Consider the following 24095-nt stretch of genomic DNA (forward strand, 5'->3'; position numbering starts at 1 on the left):
TGAAACACCACGACATGAAAGGAAAGCACTCAGGATTTTTTTGCTGATAACGCCCGTGTGACGTTCATTGCTGGTTTCTCCTCAAACTGTCACAGAGCGCTGCATTGGAGCTGCAGCCACATAGCCCCGCCTTCGAGGGGCTGATAAGGGCTGAGGACACACAGGGCTCCGTGCCTGTACCACGCAATCCCCCCCTTCTCTTTCTGAGAGCGTGTTTTCTCGAAGAATATTGGTTTCTAGAATCAACAAGCCTCCACAAATGGCTGCTCTGATAATGCCAGCTACACTTTTGGACTTTTCACTCGATGCTGCGTGATCACAGCTTTTCCTCACTACTTGTGGGACACTGTCCGGAGCGAGGGAGGTGGCACAACCTACAGCATTGGGAGCTCCTCCTCGGGCAACTTACAGTTCCCTGGTGATTCACAAACAAACAAGCCACTGTAGGAGGAAACAGTGGGTCAGATGTGAAACCACAGAGGTAACTACACGGCTGAGCTTCACAATGAAGGTCTTACGGAGCAGCTACTTATTAATGTCATCCATTTCAACAAACCAAGTAGCAAATGGACTTTGAGAGTCAACAGGCATGTTTAAATACAAAATTATTTTCAATTAAAAACTCTGAAAACCATTTTCTCATTGTTAAAAAATATAGTCACAGGATAATTACAAGTGAAAAGGCTGAATTTAACCCTGGATGTGTCTACAGACTGGGGAATGAGATGCTGGAGAGCAGCACTGTGGGACTTGGGGGTCCTGGTCACTGGCAAGTTGAACATGAGTCAGCAGTGGCCTGGCAGCCAGGAGGGCCAGCCCTGTCCTGGGGGGCATCAGGCACAGCATCGCCAGCTGGGCAAGGGAGGGGATTGTCCCGCTCTGCTCTGCACTGAGGTGTAGAGTGCTGGGGGCAGTTTTGGGTGCCACAATATAAAAAAGACATTAAGCTCTTAGAAAGCATGCAAAGGAGGGCCATGAGGATGGTGAAGGGGCCTTGAGGAGAATCTGTATGAGGACTGGCTGAGGTCACTTCGTCTGTTCAGCCTGGAGAAGAGATGGGGAGACCTCAACATCCTCACAAGGGGAAGTGGTGGGGCAGACACTGATCTCTTCTCTGTGGTGACCAGTGACAGGATTCAAGGGAATGGCCTGAAGTTGTGTCAGAGGAGGTTTAGGCTGGATATTGGAAGAAGATTCTTCACCCAGATGGTGGTTGGACACTGGAGCAGCCTCCCCAGGGAAGTGGTCACAGCACCAAACCTGACAAGAATTCAAGAAGCATTTGGACAATGCTCTCAGGCACATGGTGTGATTTTGGGGTGTCCTGTGCAGGGCAAGGAGTTGGACTCAATGTTCCTCGTGGGTCCCTTCCAACTCAGTATATTCTATGATATTTTCTGAAAAGAAAGATGATGCCATAGTTCTAGTTTAGCACTCTGAGAAAAATACTGTTCTGTATTCTTCCTTCAAAACAAAAATATAAGGTATTAGTTGCTGTCCAAAATTATAATAAAAACTGAAAATGTGAAATTAGAAGTCTAAGACCACACAAATTTAACCGCTAAATTCTACTATGGTGGCATTAAGACTGCTGATACATCCCAGCAGGCTAATTATACTTTAAAATTGGTAGGTAAATTGTAGGTAAATATGTATTCCAGAATGTTAGCAAAAAAAGATATACCATACATATAATATATACCTCTCTCTCAATACACATAACAGTGCACAGATATCACTCAGCTTCTGTTTTGCAGATTACACAGCTAAATGATCTTTACTTTGTCCTTGTAGCAATGACATATGAAAATCAGACTTGCTCTGTTTTGTTCACTCAAACATTTCACTTTATCAACGGCCACAAAACTTACAGAAAAATCAACACAGAGCCATGGACTTTAGCTCAGCTTTACACTGCCTTTGGTGACCTTCACAGGGCCCCCAGAAGCCCAGGAAACAGCCATGCAGAGCACTTCCTAAGAACAGATGGGACAAGAGGAAATGGCCTCAAGTTGCACCAGGGGAGGTTTAGATTGGATATCAGGAAAAATTTCTTTACCAAAAGGGTTGTCATTCACTGGAACAGGCTGTCCAGGAAAGTGGTTGTGTCACCATTCCTGGAAGCATTTATAAGACATGAAGACGTGGCACTTAGGGACATAGTTTACTGGTGGACTTGGCAGTGCTGGGTTAATGGATGGACTTGATGATCTCAAAGGTCTTTTCCGACCTAAATGATTCTATGGTTCTATGCCAAATAGTACACTTATAGACAACATGAAAGTGCATATCATAAATTATTCCTAGAAGGCAGAATGGGTAGCCCCACACCAGACCCATCCCCCTCTACCCTCTAAGCTTTCAGCACTGACCCAGCAGGATTTGCATCTTCTCAGCCCTGCTGAGAGCACTCTCTGGGCACCCTCTGCTTCCTGCTAGGCAGCTGCTGGCAGGGTGTAGCAGAGCCCTAAACTATTTCAGACACTCGGACCTGCTAGTGGCAGGTCCTAGCTGGTGGGCGGGACACAGCGTGTCGCTGGTACACGATGGACAGAAGGCAGCAGCGCAGAGTGGCAGGCTTAAGGTGGTCTAGATCACAGACTAGAGCAGAAATAATCATACGTTTTTGTGGCAAACTCTCAAAGTCTCATAATAATTCTGGAAAAGAGGTAATGCTACAGAAGGCAGAAAACACCCGAGAAGCTTTCACTCAGCTGCATCACATATCCAAGGAGGGCTTTATACATTTTAACAATAATATTTCGTGCATTGTAAGAACAACTCCTGCAGTTTTACTTTGCACTCACCCCTCTTTTGCTCTTCCCAGCCAGTTTTCATGGGAAACAGGTGAGAATAACCAGTGCTCCCAGCTTTGTGAAAGAGGCAGTGCTCGCCACACTACACTCCAAAGCCATCTAGGAATCTCTAGTAGATGTTCAAGCTGAACAATGAATGCAGAAGACCCACAGAACCAGAACTTCCTCCCTGTTGTACTTGCCTTCTCCCTCCGGCTGCCAGATATTGATCCATACTACCTGTTCACTGTTGATGCCAGGATGCTGACCAGAAAGGTTACAGGCACACAGACACCTTACCAAACACACTGCAAAACAGCAGTGGGTTAAGTCACTATAATATTTTATATTTTAAGACTCAAGCAGTTTCAGTAACATTGAAAAGCCAACTGTAACTCCTGCAGAAACAGGCATCAGGGAAGCAAGGAACGATTATTTAGGAAACGTTCTTTTGGAAAAGCTCAGGTATACTCTTCCTTTTGCTTAAGGAAAGGCTAACTTGGAACAATAGATTTTGGTAACACCTGAGTCAATATGCTGCCTTTGACTCCAATTGTTCTAATTTGTTATAGTTTGAAGCAAAAGTCTTTAATTACTTGGACACATATGAACACTTTTATAAAAATGATTTGTGGCTTTATATTGGTTGGTATACCTGCTAGATTTTATTAGAGTAATGCAAGCTTTGCATTCCGTTTAAAAAGACAATGAATATTTTTTTCTTTTGGTAGAGGTCTTTGTAACTGTGAGGTCTCTGAGTCATAGCTACAGCATATGGTTTTTACTATTAGAGCCAAGGGACCAATCATAGCACTACACATATATTTAATAGATAATATATACTAGCTACATATTTTTTTTTACAGGTCACAAAAATGGAAAAAGATTTTTAAAATGTAAAACATAGTCTTCAGAAGAGCTGTCAGCAGACAAAAAAATGAGGAAACTTTTTCAAGGAAGTTGGCTAAATTCAGTGAGACAGTATCCCATTTTTCTTCTATACATGTCTGTTTCCCAAGACAGAATCAGCAAGTAAAAGTTTTCATGCTAGCATACATGTATTTCCCTCTGGGATAAGAGAGACTTTGCCCAATTGCTACATTAACAGCTGGCTTCAATGCTCTTCAAGGATGTCTCAAATAAATCAGTGTTCTAAAACTGATCCAAAACATGGCAGGTAACGCTGCAGAGCTGTAACATGGAGCATCTCTTTATGTGGGACGTCAGGAGCCACTGAGGCAATGGCACTAGCCATCCAGGCTCCTTTTGGAGCAGGACTCCTCTCATAGGTACCTCAACATAGGCATGCAGCAGCAGCAGCTCTGCTTCCTTTGCTTCTCTCTTACTCAAGCCACCCACCTTTCTCCAGGAAGAAAAGAGGCAGCCACAGCACTGCATTGCCAGTGCAAGACACCGAGGTGTCGAGCCTGTGTGTACCAGGGGCAAAGGGGAAAAAGAAGAAAAAACCCCAAACCTCTTGGAGCTGAGTCCTGCTGCTTCGTAAGGCTGGCATCAAGCCACAAGGCCACTAAAGCACTAATTCTTGAGGTGAAGTATTATTAATTGCCTGAAAGTCTGGAGCCAAAACCTACACACCACCTCATTTCAAGAAAGTCACTACTGCAGCACTTAAGAATGTCACCGTAGGTTACAACCTACTATATATGTGCTTTATGGCAACTCAGGGTGAGTTTATCAGAGGCCTTAGAATTACAATCAGATCAATTTTGCTGCACTGTACTGTACTAACATCTGCCAAAAAAAAAGGGGGGGGAAAAAAAGAGCAAAGTTTTCACTACAGATTTCTTTCTGCCAAAATGCACACTGTGTGGGCCAACATGGTTAAATCACTGTGAAGAGAGGATTACATAAAAAAAGATGAACAAATCAGGTATCAAAAGTTCACATTAGTTATACAGTGTCTTTGATGGGTAAGAAAATTATCATTATAAGGCTAATTTACTAATCCACCTCTCCATTCTGGAAAGTGTCTGCAAACAGCTTCACAGACTCTCCAGAGAGACCAAGTGATGTCTTCAGGACAAAAACATTATTGTGGAAGATCTGAAGGGTCCTGCAACACTAAGTAGGCTGGTTTTTAGAGTGAAGGAATTCCTGGCTTGTCCAATGTTCAATCTATCAGACAATACTGCTGCTTTTTAAGAGAACTTTTTGTGAATTACCCTCAGTATGATGTGGAGGATTTGTTCCTTGTTTTGTTTTCAAGTATTAGTACAAATAGCTTCCTGGGTGTTTGTACACACTGCCATCTGTATGGGACCAGAGCAGTTGAGAGCAGAAATCTACTGCTGTTGCTTCAGCAAAAGACAGGGCCCTGGGGTAGCTCAACCTTCTTAGTATTTTGTTCCTAGTAATAGAGAATCAAAAATTCTCATTGTAGCATAATGCTGTAACATGAACAAAATCTTCTTCAATTATGCAATTAATATTAATACAAAAAAGGTTCTCACCTATCTGGTCAGTGAAGAAAGAACAGAATACCTCTAATTTTCGATCAGGAACAGATTAAACTAGTGACTGAGTGAAATTCACTTATTCCCAGGACGCTCCAAATTGCTGTGCCTGTAGATGCTGCTGGCCACCGCCTGAGGAAACCAACTGGGTATCTAAGTGCAGTACGTGTGGACAAAAAAGTTACTAAGTACTTTTAGCCATTATGAAAGTTTTATTTAACCTAAAATTTTTGTTTGCTATTCTGTGAAAAGTGATACCACCTTTCCCTCCTAGCTGCACTTGCTGGCACATGTTACAGCTGTCCTTCAAACACCCGGCAGGTCCTCAACGCCCTGCCTCAGGACACTGCCCAGAAAGCCTGTCCAGCTGCAAAACCACGGGGAAGGAGGGGAGAACCATCTCCCCTGCCTCCCCAGGATAAGGTGGCTGATTTTTCCCTTCAACAATTATTACAAGAAACAAAAATAAAATAAGCCCCTTAGAAAAGATCTTGCAGCCCACTGCAGCAAGAAGGCAGCCTGCCGAAGGGCAGCAGTAGCTGTGAAATCCTGCCGGAGCAGCCAAGGATTTACACACAGGAGCAAGGTTCACACCAAGTGGAGCCACAACCGTGTGGCACATGCAGGCACACCTCAACAGAAGCACACAGTGACTGACTGGTCACCTGGTAACTCTACAGGCTCCTTCTTCAAAAATTATCCACTGAAGACTTCAGTGTTTAGAACAAGAAAGAATTCCCAGACTTCAGAGCTCCTTCTCATCTTAAGTGCTTCATCAGATATTTTAGGCATTTTTTTTCTTTTTATATCAGATTAGCTACCTTCTGATACTCTTTTCTGAATTTAAACAGGCATGCTGCATTGGACAGAAATCAACCATACTTAGTATTCCTCCCTTTGCTCTAATCAGCTTGACAGAACCTCTCCTATATTAAAATTTTAGCGTACATAATTCTCTTGCATGTAAAGGGTTATTAAACACTTTAATAAATCCTGCTAAGTTCATTTATTTTTTGGAAGATGATAACCTTGGAATAGACTTCTATGAAACTGGAAAAACTGCCAAGAGGAATACTGCCAAGATAACTGTGTAACTAGGTTAAACCTGGATTATTACTACTGTTATTTACATTAAAGAGTATCACTATAAAACCTTTTAAAAATGGATTTGATATCTAACAGTAAGCTCCGCTTATTTCTCAGTTTGCTACATATGACAAAGAGTTTTAAAAAACACTCATATTAAACTCAAGATATGGCATTTTATGTTTAAACAAGTCTGTAGACAAATACTTTTTGCACTAGAAAATCAAAGCTGCACATTCTACTGTGCCATTCTCTTGGTTTGGTCACTGATCAAATGAGAAATAATAGCACAGCACTGGATAAGGCTAGCAATCCCAAGGATTTTTTCTGAGCAGAAATGAAATTTTCTTGTTCGCTTGCCTAAAGATACAGAAGTGTTCCAACTTTCTCATGTAGCCTTCATTCATGAAAGCCTCTGTTTTACAGGCTCAGGTTAATGCAGAGCATAAATGAAAACAAACTACTGTCTTGCAAGGTGTGAGTCTTTGTCACTGAGTAAATTAACTGATGAGCTCTTGCACTTACACCTATAAAAACTGTGAACTAGCAGGTGTCTTCCAACTGTAGCAGTGCAAGAAACAGGAAAAAGCCATTAAAAGGTTGCTATACAAAGCCCATCTTGATACACATAGGACCAGGAAACTCCAGACTGGTTTTGCACCAGCAGTATCAGCCAGTTTCCCCTGTAGGGTACACGATGTGGATCCACACCATTGCACCCCAGCTCTAGGATGCTCTTCTACCAGTCTGAGATGGTGTCACCGCTCAGTCAAACCAGATAAGCCTGAAGACCACTCTGCTCTCATGGCAGAGCTGACCTACCTTGTGCAGTGTCACACATGTAGGACAAAGAAGGAGTTCTGTCTTCACTGCTTCATGACATGGCACTGCAGTGTGTTTGGTGACAGCAAGCCCTCCCGTGGGATCAGTGACCCTTTGATGAGCCCAAGAGCTATGCACATGCAAACACACACACACACACACACACACATGCAGAATAACTGTGTCTTTTTTTTCTTTTTTTCTGTTATTTTGTTCACAATGCTACTTAGCTGCAGTAATTTTGAGACAAGCAACCCCATCATTTCACCCTGTGTGCTCTCTGAGAATGAGGCTTTCTGGAGAGGGATTCGAGCAGCTGCTGCTTAGCAGAGAATGAAATTCAGACTGCTGGAGGGGGAGGAGAAAGGGGGCAACAAACAACATTTGTTTAAAATCTGGCAGGAGCATCCTAATTAGATGAATTATTGAATGGATCATCAGGATTGCTCCCCAAAGTGCCATAGGGCAGGAGAGCCCTTAGAGGACATGTTGATTTAAGACTGCAAAAATGATCCCAAAGAGCACCATCACTGAATGTGGAACACTAAAGGCTCATTTGTCTCAAAAATCACACTTCCCACTCAGCGCCGTTGCTCACTTGCCATGTATGTAAAGGTTGTAACAGTTAATCATTTAGACAGGGATAAATATTTATCCAGGGACTACCTTAACGTTGAATGTTATTTCCTCCATGACGTAAACTCGTTCAGGAAATGCTTTAGCCACCTCCTCCACACTGTTAAAATACTGCACTGGCTCCTTAATATCTCGGTCTTGTTCCAGCAGCTTAAACTGCCCTGAAAACAGATGATAAACAGAAGAATTGTAAGATATTTACACTGGACAACTGTCACTGTGGCAACTGCTGGCTCAACTTCACCATTTTGCTCGGTCAATTTTTCCAGTTATTAGCAACCAAACAAGAAGATGAAAGATTGTGGAGTCTCCTGAACCTGCCATGAAAGACACCCACTTTCACTGGCTTGGAATGAAAAGAACGTGTGGCAGGCAAAGTGAAATTAAAAAAGATTGGTTTATCACATGCTCTCTAGAAATGGTAAATAATTATGGAGGCATTTGCATTTGTGTACTTAATTCAGTGTCATTGTATCTGTACAGATAGCACTTTTGGGTCTTTAATATTAAAAGTTTTACAGAAAGAAACCACACCCATTACTACAAAACTCCAAAACAATAAACATAAAGTGTTTGGGTTTGTTTTTAGCATCATCAAACAGCTATTAAACATGGTAGGCTAAAGCCCTTTTACCCCTGGGCTTCCCTAACAATGGAACAACATCTAACTTTCCTTAATCATAAACTAAGTCCTCTGAGAACTTTAGCGAACATAAGATATTAAACCACACACATTTAAAACTCTTTTGAAGGTGTCTGCCTTCAGAAGAGCATGAGAAAGAAGTGTTTCTTGCTCCAGCATGAAAACTTTGTCTATTTTCTATGTCTTGTAAAAGGCAAGAACTAACATGGAGGGAGCCACCCCAGGCAAACCTGCCAGGGACAGCCAGGCACATCAATCACCTGTGTGCACTATGAACACAAAGTTTAAAAACTTTATTTTATAAATACAGAGATAAGAGAAGCTTAGACAGTTTACTGTTTGCATGACTTAAGCTTAAAATCAGTGGAGTCATCTTTCCAAATTTAGAAATGGTAACTACTACTAAGTTAAAGGCTGGTCTCAGCAAGACTCCATGTAAGAAACAACTCCAGAAAATGAGAAAAAGGTTGAATAAAATCTACGGTTGGTGCAACTTCTGTCAGTCTCATTTTAAAATCTGCAATGCATGCAGCCACTGGATTATTGTTCCCAAATAGTGCTCAGCTTCATTACAATACATCCAGTACATGAGGATGTCAGCCACCTACAGAAATATTTTCTCACTCCTTCAGCATTCTTGTGCTCAACACCCTGCTGCCCCTTTACATCCCATCAGGCTTGAGACTTCTGTGACACATTTGGAGAATTCACCCACACTGAACTATTTCAGTCCCCATAACAGCAGAGGAGGAAACGAACGCAAACTCAGCGAGCCCTGACACCCCATGAGAGAGACCTCCCATCCCCCTGCCAGGTGTGTGCACACACATGTACCCACCCACTCAAACACCCCCCAGGAGAGGTGCCAGAGCAAGAGGCTCAGTGCTGCTGCCCATCCCCAGCACCTGCTGCCAGGGGCACACCCTTTTAATCAGTATGTTAGAGTTCTGTGGTTGTAACCCCGAATATCAGCTTGCAAGGCAGAGGACCTCCTTTTATACCCTTCCATATGTTTCATCTTTCTAAAGTGATCATGGTAACTTTGATGTATTGTCAACAGGGTAACTACAGATGCTGGTACTTCTCACTGCAGGACTCTATTTTTCCAGTGTTTTAATAACCTTCACCATGCTTCCAAAATCTGTTGAGTTTTCCCAACTTCATGTCTGCTTCAGGACATGCTATGATTTGAAGTTCAACCAAGACAATTCATGTACTTTGGAGACCAGCACTGGGGTAGAAGCCACAGGACCTTTGGTCTGACCTGAGGAAGCCCTTCCTATAGTGTACCACAGCAGGAATGGCTTCTCTGGGTCAGACCAAGGTCTGCCTCAAGCAGCATTCCACCTTAGACAGGAGTAAGCAACAGCTGCGTAAGGAGGCTGGACTTAAAGCACAATTAGCAATACCACCCAGAATCTCCTTTGCAGCTCACAGAGGAACTCATGGCTGAAGAATGCCCAGAGCAGGGAAGAGGTTTTGGGCTTAGTAGCTGGAAAGGTTTTCTTCCCTGTAAATTTGTTTAGTTGTTTACTGAAGATATCTAAAACTTTCATTGTAGACATACCCTCTTATCTTGAAAAAATTTGGCAATCTCTTTTTCCATGAACTTTAAAGTACCTCTGGGATTAAGACTACAAACTGTAGGAGTGATAAAGCTACACCTGGCAGACAGCATGGGTAGCCACAGGAAACCTGACAGCAGACAAGCATTTGGAAAAATGCTTCACATACTCAGTAGAAACATGCCAGCATACTAAAGCTGAATTCCTCAGCCTGTCCACTTTGAGCCCCTTTTGGTGCAAAGCAATAAGAGGGGCCAGGCAGCCAACACCTTTGGGCTAAGGAAATCTGAAAAATTAGCAGGGAGCTGCTCAGTTAACTGATGCTGGAAAGTGTGTTGTGACTGATGCCAAGGCACACACATGGAGAGTTGAAGAGAGAACTGTGCTTTTTAATCCCTAATCTGCCACAGACCATGCAAGTCCTCTTTTCAGGATTTCCCTGTCAGCCACAGCCTAACCAAGAGGAAGATGCACTCTGTAGCTGCATCTTTCCCTCACAGGAACCCCACTTTGCTTCGAAAGAAACTCAGGAGTGGGAGGAGCTGAGTGAAGTCAGGTTGCCCTCCTACAGGGAGTCAAGCACATGCCAGGACATCATGCAGCAGCAGAGACTATGAGCTGCACCAGGGAGCACTTTACAGCACAGAAAAAACACTACTCTAGAGCACAGAGCCAGTGACTGTACTTCAGATGGTCACTAAGGGCAAGATGCTCTTAAATTTAACAGATGTCACACAGTGTCCCTTCTCCATGGGCTGACCCGAGGCTGTGCCTATTCTCGACTGTTATCTTAGACTACAGCCACTGGGATGCAACCCTAACTGATCGCCCAGTTTGGGATCCAGGGGTCTGATTTGCAGGATTCCTAGCTGTGGTTACCATTTGAGGCAAGCTGTGATTACAGCTTTTAATGACAAACCCCAAACCACAGCAAGTTTAAGTCATCTCAGACAGATCTAAACTCAGTGGAGTTACTTCTGATTTAACACTCCGTGCTTATGCACAGAATGGAGGTGAATATGATATTGCATGGAAGCTACATAGTTTTTTGAAACTGTGCTATATTGCAGTGATAAAATTTTGCTAGTTCAGAAAGACATTGAGAACTCTCACTTCAGAGTGGGAACTGAGTTGGGCACAGTAACAAAGCATGAATTCACATGAATGAGGAAGGAAAACAAAATACTGAATAGTAATACATGATATGAACAATACTCATCGAGCCCTTTGAATGAGAGAGTGGTCTTTAATTCTAGGTTCTCTAGTTACTCTGTTTGGAATCATAATAATACTATTTTTCTATGACTGTTATGTATTCAACAGTCAATCTGGTGGCAAGACATGATCAGTTACTCCTTGCAACCCAAAGTTCTACAAAAAAGGTCCCAAATTCCTCAGCACAGAACAAATGCTCTAGGCTGTGTGCAACTGGGAGCAGAGTCTGCTCTTTACTGCAGAATTACACATTCCTGCAAAAAAAAGGGAAAAAGGAAAAAAGAAAGAAAGAAAAAAATCATCACTGGGAGCTCTGCTTCGGTACAAAGCGAAGCTCAGAGCTGTCTGTGTCGCTAACTGTGCCATCCTCCCCGTCCTTCAGCTGAGCCTCACAAACACAAAGCTGTCTGTGCCCTCACTGCTAATAAGCAGTTCACGAGGAGGTTGACGACAGAGGAGTACACACAGATCCCAAAGCACAGAATAGAAGGGCAGCATTAATCTCTGCCTGTTACGAAATCAAGAAGTATGCTGTGCATGGAAGCTGTCAGGGCTGGATGTTAAAATGCCTCTTCCTTGAAAAAGATGGGTTTATAACTTGAGATTTTCTATAGGCAGTTTTTAAAAATTTATTTCCTCATTGAAAAAAGTGGACTTTTTTATTGGAAGGAGACAAAGAAGGGCTGAAGAGGAGCCTACAGTAAACATTTGAACTAGATGTCAGTAACTGACTAACTAACGGGGAGGAAGCAGACAATTTCTTGCTATGTTTCTCCTTGGTCTCTATTCAAGCCTCCATAAAAAAACAAAGACAGCACAGCTGAAACACAAGTTTAATGGACATAAGTATGGCTTGACTGCATGTTAGAGTGGAATTTTATTACACTTTGCAATAGGCACAATTTCATTGGGAGGCTTTACAAAATCGACAGCAAGCCTGAACAAACCACTGGGCAATTTCCCTGTGTGTTAATTAGGAATTTAACAACAACAAAAAAAGAAAATATAAAGCTAAAACTATACTTTTATAGAAGCTCACCCCTCTCTCTCTCTCTCTCTCACTAGCACAAAAAGAATAATGAAATGTTTCTGTAGTAAATCAGAGAAGGTTCAGAAAGATCAAAGATTCATAATACCCGCACGGTCCACTGAGCAGGTATGGCTATTCCTTTGCAGCCAAGTGCAAGGGGGAAATGAACAACTACTGCAAGCTTTATATCTCTTTATCTTTCTGTCTGGCCTCTGGCAGGCACAGTATTGGAACAGTTTCATCCTAGTATATATTATCTCTGTAGATTATGAATTCTTATTTCTCTGTGAAGGTACTTACAGCAAAGACAGTAAATCTACTACTGGTGGAAATGAGTCTGGAAAGCTAAAAAGGCAAGGAAGGACCTAAACCAGTGCTTATTCTCCAGTTTATGAAGGCATTTATTAAAACCCATTAGGAGCAGGAGGATCAGTCTATCTTCCTTCTTGCCAGATTGGCCCTGCAATGGCTGTGAGAAGGGACATTAATCAGCCCTTTCTGTCTCAGCTTTCTGCTGCTTGCACTGCTTAGGTTCTTGCAGGCTTACACACATTCCTAACTCCAACCCAGCTCCTACAGGTTATTTCTGTGATGTTAGATCCCCTGGATTTTGCAGTGACTTACCCCTTACCCTCAAATAGTCCAGCAGTTTCCAAAAGTCCAGAATGTTTCCAAAACAGAAACATTCATCCTGTACAGTGTCTGCACTGTGCCTAGACCCAGGCAGTCTTTATCTATGGCAGGCGTTCACAGGCTGGACAAACAAGTCAAGTTTTCATTGATATAGAAGCATGAGAGCACATTTATGCTCCAAAAAGAAAAGCTGGAAAAAGAAATTCTGTTTAAAAAAAAAAAAAAAAAGCATGTCATCAATAGGAAACATGGAAGGTCACTGAAACATCTGCTCAGCTGTGTTAGCTGCTAAATGTTTCTCCAAGGAGGCAGGAGCCGTATTGTCTTTCAGCAGCTTTGATTATTTAGTAGGTCTCACAGCCCTCTATGAGACTGTATGCAAGGCCCAGTGCTTCTCAAGAATGTGCAGACGGCACAGCAGGGTAGCAAAAGTACTGCAGAGGCTTATGTTTCGTATTATTTGTTGACTGCTGACTGCATTTTAGTATTTCAAAGCACTGCAGAGCTACTCAAAAAGGAAAGGCTCTACCTGCCAGAATAACATAATTTTGGAAAAAGACAGTTCTTGCCTACATTTTTCAGTGTTCCTGTGCATAACAGTGATAGCAAATTACTTTGTTTTTCTTCACAAAATGATGATCCTTGATGTAACTGGGCAGAGTTGAAGAGCATAAGCCAAAAGTACACTTCAGTACACGTGGTTCTTAGATGGACCTGTATACTCTTTGTCTGATTGTGTACACAACTCTCCTCAATGCCTCATTTTAGTGGGGGAGGATGGAAGGAAATCTCAGTTTATGGTCTCCCTTGTCAGCCCATCAACTAGACCACACGGTAGAGCTTTTTCATCCCTAACTAATCCTTAGACAAGGCATCCTTAGTCAAGAGTGAGCATGGCAAACCAAAGACTCTAAAATAATGGATTAACCTATAATCATAACACTTCAGCCTACCTGCAATTAAAAAAAGGGTCAATTTTTATTTAAATTGACATTTGCCAATATGTTTTTGCATAGAACCTAAATGTAGCATTTTGTTGTTGCAAGTGTTGTCCTAGCAGTGTAGCTGTCTAGACCTGAGAAAAGGAAGAACAGAAGAGCCCATCACAATCTTTGACATAGCTATCATGTGGCTAACAGGGACCACTGTGTAAAATTAATACTGAAGGTCTTCCAGGGACCTACCACTAAGCCAACCTGAAAGGGTTTGGCAGACATGCAGAAGTACTGATGAGTGGGAAATAAATGTCTTGCTTCACTTCTATCATCTTCCAGCTTGTCGAAAGTGAGCATTTGTTCCCAGGAGGAGAGAAGAGTGCAGGCACACTCAGTTCCTCTGGAGCAGCAGAGCCCCACTGCAAAGAGAGAAACTGCAAGTGGAATTACAGAATGCTGTTTTTAACAACAGGAACAGACAGTAGTCCACAAAGGGACTAGTGCAGGCAGGCTCACTGCCCACAGAGAAGTCAGGAAAGTGAATCACCTGCTCTGTTATCTCAGGGCTCTCCACTGAAGTAGCTACTGATTTCATCTCAGGTTGGGATGTGGCAGCAAACTAACATGGATGCAGTGCTATGGTAAGTTCAACCCCTCAGTCAAAGAAAGAGCAAGATAACCCAGCAGCACAGGTTCATCCTTATCTGCCACACTGATAGCTTCTGAGAGCTATGCAAAAAACAGCTTAGGGGCAGAGAGGATATTTTTTGGAGTTATTAACGAGAACTTCTTTGTTTATTTTCATATTGTACCCTGCTGAAAGCATACAGGAAACTATAAAAGGGTGGAGAATACAACAGGAAAATACACAAGCATATCTTTGGTGCACAGCTTCCAAAGGATGACAACTGGGACACAAACTAGAAATGCTATGATTGATTCTTAAGGCATAATCCTTGAAACAGCTATAAGAAACCAAAATATTCCTTCTGTTTTTTTAAGAGCTGCCTGTCAATACTTTTTCTTGAGGAGATGGGTGAAGAAGAGGACCTCCTGTGTCCCAATCTATACCCAATCTTCCGGAAATTTTGGGAATGTATTAAAAAAACAGACGGAACATGAACTAGAGACAGATCTAAGTAAACATGACACAAGTAGAATTCATCAAGAGTACTGGAGCTAAACTTATGGCACTGCAAAGCAGAGGGCAAGGCACAAAGGCACATTCAGTCAGCAGATATGGTGTAACACTTCATGGGGATGGAGCCCTTCAGAATGAATAGTTTTACTTCTTGGAAATATTATGAAGATTTTGAAGCCTTAAATGCCTTTATTCCTCACTGTGTCATGTCCGTGGCACAAATAGCCAATCAACCAAGAGAGAATGAGTCAGGCATCACAACCTGGTGAGACATGTCGAAGCAGAGCATCAGCCCACTGACACATCACCTGTGCGTATGCACAGACACCATCTGAGAGATCAAGGAAGGGAATCCAACCAAGTTTCCCACACAGCAATGCAATGCTTGCTAATCAAACCCTCTAATCCTGTGCTGGCAAAGCAAAGGGGATGGTACAGCCTAGCATTCTCTTTTGTCTTATCTTACTTTTATGATTCATAAGTAGCATAACAAAAAAAAAAAAAAAGATTCTGTTGGCAGCATAACAAAGAAAAATCAGTTCAAATGGTGACTGATGATAGCTTAAAGCAGATTTAACTCACAGATATTGCAAGAGGGGGAATTTTAGGTTACAGATGATGTAAAAAGACAGGGAAAACAAGCCTAACCTCCAACCTTTGTTTCATAAGTTATTATCATCACAAATACAAGATTACCACAATGAAATGTTCCATTTTACAGGGTCACATGTTTTGAGTGTCTGGACTGCAAGTTAACTAGATTTAACTTACTGGGTTATCATCGATCTAACCTGTAATTAGCATAATTTTCTTCCTTTCCCACATGCTTCCAGCAGACACGAAGAGTATGTTCCACAAGCAGTGTGTTAGTTCACACACTCAACTGGCCATGCAGAGGACTCTGATGAGCACCACACCGTCTGACTTTCCTAATGATTTAACAAAAGCTGTGGTAAGTCTCCTGTTAAAGAGTAAGAATATAAAGACACACATGCAGATGGTAGCTCTCCTGGTGTGTATCAGCTCAAAAAAGGGATTGAAAGAGAGGAAAGTTACAGAAACCTCAACTAAACCAACCCAGAGCTCACATGAAACAGTACTGAGGTGACTACATTTTACAGCAGCTGCCCGATGACAAAAGCTTTCCTTATGTGTGTAGGAGCAGCGTTCCCTTGGTACTGAAGTGGATAATACCCACGCAGATCGCAGTTATGACAATGTTTAAGAGTCAATGTTTAAGACCTACTACAGCAGCATCCAGGATCCTTATGAGAACATGCAATGGAACTGCCTGCCACCAGAGAGGAAGACTTGATAAGAAGGTAAAGACGACTTAGTCACTCACTTAGAAGAAGCCTCTAGCAAAAACGACCAGAAAAGAAAATGAGGCAGAACCAAAGGTGAAAAAGTACATGGTTACAGTTCTTTCCACATTTTAAACACTTGCATTATTAAGTTAATACATTGCTTTTACTTACACATTAACACTGATTTGGTACTAAATATCAATCCTAAAGGAGCAAAGATCCAGCTTAAGTATGTCAAAGAAAACTGAACATCAAACTTTGCACTGGGTGGCAGATAAGACCCTTAAAAGAACCTTACAGTGCTCTGCCCATAGATTTGTCCATTGTAGTGAAAGATATCACATACCTTTAAAAATAAGAAGCAACACAGACCTAATCTGCCTTTGGACCTAGTCATAGCTAGGTGATCTCCTCCCAAATCATCAGTGTACACTCATCCCAAGATATACACACATTAAGCGAACAAGGCTGTCTACAATAGATTAACATTTAATTAAAGCACAGAAGAAAGCTGAGAGTAACTGAATAAACTCCTGGTTAACATTTGAAATTAATATTACTAGTTTCAAGCAGGCTCAAATGGATGACATGAGAATACCTGTTAAAGGTGAGCCAAGCCTGCTGGAATTTTGTATCACAGCAGCATCCAAATATTCTGCCTTTATCCCACAGATTACTGACCTTATTAAAGCTGATTTCAGAAAAAATTATGAATGTGTAAGGTTTGCTCCTCAGTGCTGACAGAGAAAATCCCTTTTCCTTTTATTTCAAAACAAATTTGTGATTAATAATTTGGAGAAAACATATTAACAAAATCTGTTCCTGTGGGCTGATGCCTGCACCATCAACAGTGCAGTTGTGGTCCATAATCTGCATGGGCACTATGCACTACAACTACCTAATGAGTACAGAAACCCAATGACATCCTTCCCTTGTCTCAGCAGATGCCTCCTCGCAGAAAATCCACACAGAAAGATACCCCTTTTTTCCCTTTCACTCTTGCCATTTTGGTTGCTGAACAGTGAACTGCAGTTTCTTGTGCAAGTGAAGTGTCAGTGAAAGAAACTGGAGTTATTTTCTGAGGGCAGCAATACTTCAGGACCTGAGTTCAGTGTAGTTCTAGTGGAACAGTTTCTTCTAACTCCACTGTCTAAATTTGTTCAAAAAAATGAAAATTATTTTTTGCACTGACAGAAAGCTAAAAACCAGACAGCATTCAAAAAAGAAACTGTGTTCACCTGTGGCAACAGAAAAATGTTATAGTGACAGATGGAAGAGGCTTCATTCTTAGGGAAACAGATGAGTTTGAAAACGGCTAATCATTTTAGGGAACCAAAATTTGATTGCATTGAAGAAAGGCAACTTCTGTACATTAGAAACAAGCAGGTTCCGAGCTCTGTGTCAGGCCTGCTCTGAATCCTATAATTTCACTTTGATTAAAAAAATTGAGAGATGGCAGTTATAGGGAGAGATTTAAGTTGTGCAGAAGTGCATTTTTACCACAATATGGATTCCAGGGATCCTAACCACAAGCCAGTTGTGGATTTACACCAGACAACTTTATGGATTTGGTATCCATCTCTTAAAAAATAAATGTGCAAAGTGGAAAGCAGCTCTTCCAAACAAGTTCATACACATTCTTCTATTTCTTGGTAAGTCAAAATTTTCACTAAAATAACAGCAGCAACCTCTGAGCTTAATCATTAACTTTGCCATACTGAGTAACAGCTTTTATTTATTTATTTGGCAAAAGCTTCAAAGCCCACACTCACCAAAACTCAAGCTCTTAATATTTCTGCCCTGGTGCAAAGACACTTTCTTCAACTGCAAACCGACCATCCTTTACGCTTTCTGCTCTTTTGCTGACAGCTCTTTTTCCTCCTGCTACTCCCACGTGAGTTTCCCCATTTCTGTGGCCTGACTTGAGCACCATTCATTGCCTTCTTGCTCACTGAGCAGTCTTTTGTGCCTTTCAGGTTCCGACCCCATCCCATGGGCAACACGCCCCGGCCCAAGTGTAGGACTGCCCAAGGAGGGCAGTCACATCCACAGCACTGCCCCTGGCAGCCACTTGTGCTGCAGTAAACAAAGCTAAAGAAAAGTGCATTCACGGAGCAGAAATCTTTAAAATGCACATAGATCACTTCTGTATAAAAAGTGCTTTTGTTTCCTGCTCAGGAACAGGTTTTTTAATTAACTGAATGGGAGGAGTTGTAAAAAACAGGAACAATGACTGAGTCAGCAGCTCAGTCAGTTCTCAGTAGCTTAACAGGGCTTTACATGAGACAGAATAAACTTATTTCATTCAGTTAGACATTTTCATCAATGTGTAGAGCGACTTCAGAGCCAGGGCTTGGTATCCTGAAAGACTGTCTGTGCATTATAGAGCAGCTTATTGTTTCAAAGCTTGTATCTCATTTGCTTGCTGAATATATATGTAGTTTCTAGCAGAGTCTATATTTTTCCCCCTTCTCCCCTCTCCTTCAACTTAAATCTACTAAAGTATTGTACTCAAATTACTGCAGAACCTGTCACTCAAACAGTTCCCAACATTTGTGTATCTGCAATGGAAAGGAGTAGTTGCTATTATTCTATGTAGTTAAAAAGACAATTTTCTTTGGAAAGGTACTATCACTTTGTATTGTCAATGCCTGTCAATGGCAACGATACCTTAGTTTACCTATTTACAACATGTTTAAATTAGGAAGGAATTCAATTTATTATTAGGAAGGAATTCAATTTATTATACTCCGACCACCAGCAATCATGACCAAGTTCTGAAAAAAACCAAGTTCACTTTACTTCTGGAACAAATTAAACAACATTTGAAAAACTGAAATGAAGCCAATTTCCAAAGAAACTCTTTAATTACACAATAGGTCTGGTTTATTCATCTGAGGTTTCCTGTCAAGGAGAGTATTCAGCTTTAAGTACATTCATGCTACAGCTAAAATTACATTAAGGAGAATTTAAAACAAGTGCAGAGCCAAAATAATACACGATCTGAAAATCACCTTGATGAAGTACATGCAGGAGAGCTTATGCTCCAAAAACTGTAATCTGCAATGCTGGAATATCTATCAAGCATACAAAGTAACTTGCAGCAAGCAAACATTTCTAATTTTTTTTGGTTTAGGATCAGCAGTCACGTTTGTATCACTGCCTCAGTTGAGAGGCAGAAGGTGTTTTGATCCCTGCATTCTGCATGAGCTAAGCCATCTCTTCACTCACTCCCCATGAATGCAACGGAGTTTGTCAGAATTGTCTGGTTTCCAGTACAAGAGGACATTGATTCAGCGCTGTGCAATTTACCCACGAAGCAGACAAAGCTCTTGATAACAGCTCAAGATGAATGAAGGCAGCTTTTAAGAATGAGCATTTTGGCATATGTTCACAGCATGTGCTAAAGTGTCACCAGGAGAAAAAAAAAAGGGAAAAAAAAGGAAAGAAGAGATGAGCTGAAAAGGTGAGTGAATAGAGATGATGAGTAAGAGCACATTGCTTCAGCACTGCCACTTCATTTAATTTTCACTGCTACTCAAGAAAGCAACAAAGATGATAAATCTAAAATGCAGATCTAAGCAAGATATGCATCTGTCTCAGTTCTCTTGAATGCATTCCGTCACACGCATTTTATTTCATTACCTTAAATAAGGAGGGTACCATCTAAACCTCTCTCTGGCAGTTCGACTTACCATAGCTGAATCCAAAAGGTATAAAGAAACAGAATGCCCAGCCAATTTTTCCCTCTTGTAAGATGCCTGCCAGCTTGCTGAGAGCCAAATGAAACCCGTTACTAGAGGCTGCCAGCCTAGCCTAAAACAGCTTGACAGAAAATAAATGCTACAGACTACACATGGGGTGGTTTAATTCCAAAAGTGTTCTTAGACCACCACTTATGGGATTTTGTTTTCTCGATCTCAGTGATAATTCATGAGTTAAAGAGTTGTACTTGTGAATATTTTTCCTATATGTGTTTCTAGTGAAAACTTCCCACTAATACCGGTTTGGGGCATCTCCCGTTGAAGGGCATTTTTGCACCAATCCCACTTTGTAGCCTTTCACTGAAAGGGCTGTGAAGTGGTAATTATCAGAGTGGCTGGTCGTCTGTTTGTCTCTGAGTGGACATGGACTTCCCCAGCTGCTAGGTTATCATGAGATATATTATTACATACTGATTTCTAAGTACAAAAGCTAACATTAGCAGCTGCAAACATTCCAGGGAAATTCTCTGCTTTAAATTTCTGCAAAAGAACTTTGGTTGTAAAATAAGGTGATCTTAATTCTGCCTCTGAGATTAGGAAAAATATTATTAAAACTTTAATTAAAAAAAAAGTTATTCCTTGAATAATGAAGCTAAATCAATACTGCGCAGTTTGCCTTAGCACACAGATTTAAGATGCCATGGACAGGAAAAAAGGATATTAGGGTTTCAGACAACTAGAATTGGTTACTGTAGGTATTTAGAAAGGGAGGCAGATGGTGCTTAGAGACCAGAAAAACTGGGACATCCCAACCTAAAAGTAACTCAAAACCAGAATCCATTATAAGATGAGTCTGCTAGAGTTGTTACAAAGTTTTCCCGACAGCTTAGTATTTCCTTTCAGGAAAACGACTATTTCAGTTGAGATTTTTGAACATAGGAAACAGAGAGGCAAAGATGCTTAAAAAACCCTGCCTTTGAAATGACATGCATTATGCTCTTTCGAAGCACATTTTTCCTCAAAAAAGTCCACTCCTTCCTTTTTTTCAACTGTACTCCTGCATACCCAGCGAAGCAAAACCCAACAGTACACAAGGCCTCGACAGACACACAGTGGCACAGTCATCACTGTGCTGCAGAAGGTCACTTGGAGAAGGGTCACCTGCCCCAAGGAAGCAGACCAACACTTCTTTTACCCCTTCAGTCTGCCACCTCCTTCTGCCACACCGAGCTGCCTTGAGGGGACAGAGTGTCCATGCTGCCAAAACCCTGCCACTGAAGGTGAGGGTCTCAGCTTGGCCAGCAGTAGGTGCAGGGTTCACAGGAAGAAGCCATGGGCATGGTGTACTCTGTCCAGACATACAGCCCCACAGCCAACAGGCTTATCCACATGCACCTTCAGTGCCTGCCTAAGTAAATCAGTCCAAAACACTTCTACTTAAATCACTAGAGACTGTGACCACCTAAGCAAATCCAGATACAGCCTGGTTTACAATCTTTGTCTTTTTGTCTGCTGGGTCTCTCTGATTGAGGGATATCAAAGCGGGCAATTCACTTTTCCTCCCTGCAGTCACTCTCCATGCTTTGAGCATGTATTATTTTGGCCTCCTCAGCCACCCTTCAAGTTGGAATTGCCCAGGTGGCTGGGAGTCTAAACACCTACAGCATTTGCTTGATGTCTTACCTATGTATTACCGTTCACCATGCTATGCCCCAGTGTTGCACCCCTGCCTGCTGCAGGTTCCTCATGGCTGAAGAGGCAGCTTATTTGCCAGCTCTAGGAAGACTCAGCTGAGCCAACTCTCAGAAAGCTGTATGCCAGCTGACCTAAGGTTTTTCTTGGACAGGAGTCAGAAAACCACTCTGCACACTTTCCATCTGATCCACATGAAACGAGCCTTACGGTGGCCAAACACTGCGAAGTGACAAACCTCTGCACTGGTGCCTTTTCCTGGTCTTAAAATCAAGAATCAAACACAGTTAGAAGGGAAAAAGGGATTTTACCTTGGTATTTATTTTAAGGATCCTTAGGTGCACCATGTCCAGGTCGAATGCACCTCAATGCACACCACAATGCCCACCCCCAAAAGATCTGGTATAACATTATAGGTCTTACTAATTAGCATACCTATCAAAAATTCCCCAATGAGAGGCTCCTTCCCCTGGATGGTTCTGTCTTAGTTTACAGAATGTGTTCTGGAGAGACTTGGGGTCTGGGGCACACTAACTGGGATCCCCTAACTACAAAGCTTCTAAAATGTTTCATCTCCTAGCTTGACAAACAAGGCCAAGAACGTAGGCAAAAAGCATGAAGAATACAGAAGTTGTAAAAAGGTATAAAAGGGGTATAAAAGAAAAGGCAAAAAAAATCTTCATGGCATCAGCACCATGGGAAAAAGGTGGCTATTTTCATTTTCCACAGTGGAGAAGACGAGTGGTACATCCAAACAGGATGAAGGCATACAAGTCACGTCACACACTTCTCCCCTGAGCCAGCACGTCGGATGGCAGCAATGCAGACATGGCAGCACCACGTTCCACCCTCAGCAGCACAGGATACCTCCCTTCCAGGGACTCCTGGCACACAGACCTTGGTTGCCATCACGTGTCGGGCTGCTGCTCTGTCCCTGCTGTTGTTAAACAGGCAAGGAAATGTTCTTACACATCCATGGGGGTATGTGGGCAGACCCTGCAAGCCTCACTTCCAGGGTTTCTAGGGAAAGTCTTAGGCCTTGCAGACAGCTGATCTGCAAAGCCTGCACACATCTTCATACAGAGCTGAAGGCTTAGCGTGGCCCTTTGTATGTTATTTACTCACTTTTTTCCCTGCCAAACATCATGTCTGCCAATGCCTCTCTGCTCCCCTTCTCCCTCACCCACAATTATTTCCCTCTGAAGAAAAGAAAAAACAAGTAAAAGAGTATGTTTGAAATTATCTTCTGTGATTCTCCTCTAGGAAGTGGCATACCCAGGAATCAGTATGATCCAAATTTCATAGTAAATGTTCGAAAACATAAAAGTAATCTATGCAACAAAAAATGATTCTTTTCTTTGACCACTAAAAAAAGCTTCACAGCTAGTATTAATATTTAGAGAAATCAAAGTTTAAAAGCATTCTTCCCAGAGTAACAACAGAGAATAAGTTTATCTATGACCACATAGCACACCACTCTAACAATCAGTGAAAAAGGGAAGGTTAATTAGTAAATAAATTGAGCCAGATACCAATCCTTCACAACAAAAAAGCTAACATATACCAGAAATATCAAACCACACACTTAAGATCTTTGTGCAAGATTACAGTATGAAGCACTATGGGCTAATCCAGGAACACCAGACAATTTAATTACATTTTCTACTGAAAAAATTAAACCATATGCATAGCTCATCAGATCAGGCTTTCTAACATGTGTCTGGTTTTGATATCCAACATCTGTCTGAAAATGAGATTTTCATTTCCCTTATGAAATCTGATTCCACCTCCATGGTCAAACTCAAGGAGCATTGATGGAAAGAAGTGAGGGAAAAAGAAGCATTGGGTCATCTGATTTAGCTAAGCTTATAGTTCAATCTCTAAATACTAAAAATCTTAGACTACAATAATTCTTTCTTCACAGGTGAAGGCAATAGGGAAATGCAAGAATAATCAGATTTTTTTTCCTCAAGGAATATATCCTAAATTTTCTTTCTTTAGGCCTACAACTAATTAGGGTCAGCTGTTATTAAACAATTTCTCCCACACTGTAGTGCTCTCTCACTAGTTTTAGCTGTCTCCTTGAAAAAACCTTGCAGAAAGACTGCACATGTGCGATGTACAGACAAAGAAATGACACAGTGCTTCTGCTGGATCAGCTCATCTGTCACCTTCATCACCTGTCCCCTGCTGTTACTGAGCAACACAAAGCATGGTGAGCTTTAGAAACCTGCTCATTGTGAGGATCCAGAAATATTTAGTGCTCCAGCTCCTGTCAGCTGAACAACATCTATACAAAGGAGAACCATGGAAGTAGCTATTTAACTCCAAAAAAATGTTGCTGTAGGTGTTATTTCACAAAGTTGTAACACCAAAAAAAGTGCTTTTCTGAAGGAAGAACACAAGCCTGCATATTC

At 41.7% G+C, this 24095-nt stretch overlaps 1 protein-coding gene across 2 annotated transcripts in view; it reads right to left on the reverse strand.

Moving 5' to 3' along the window:
* Window positions 1-24095, reverse strand: part of GAREM1 (GRB2 associated regulator of MAPK1 subtype 1) — a 102499-nt gene that overhangs the window by 16726 nt on the left and 61678 nt on the right. Inside the window, exon 3 of one of the 2 annotated variants that reach the window (XM_069004672.1) lies at window positions 7844-7974. The exons of the other annotated variant lie outside the window; for it this stretch is intronic. Coding sequence (XP_068860773.1) covers window positions 7844-7974 — 131 coding nt within the window. The remainder of the gene's footprint in view (window positions 1-7843; window positions 7975-24095) is intronic. 2 annotated transcript variants of the gene reach the window in all.

This window comes from Aphelocoma coerulescens, chromosome 2 (genome assembly GCF_041296385.1).
Source record: "Aphelocoma coerulescens isolate FSJ_1873_10779 chromosome 2, UR_Acoe_1.0, whole genome shotgun sequence".
In the NCBI taxonomy this organism is placed as follows: Eukaryota; Metazoa; Chordata; class Aves; order Passeriformes; family Corvidae; genus Aphelocoma; species Aphelocoma coerulescens.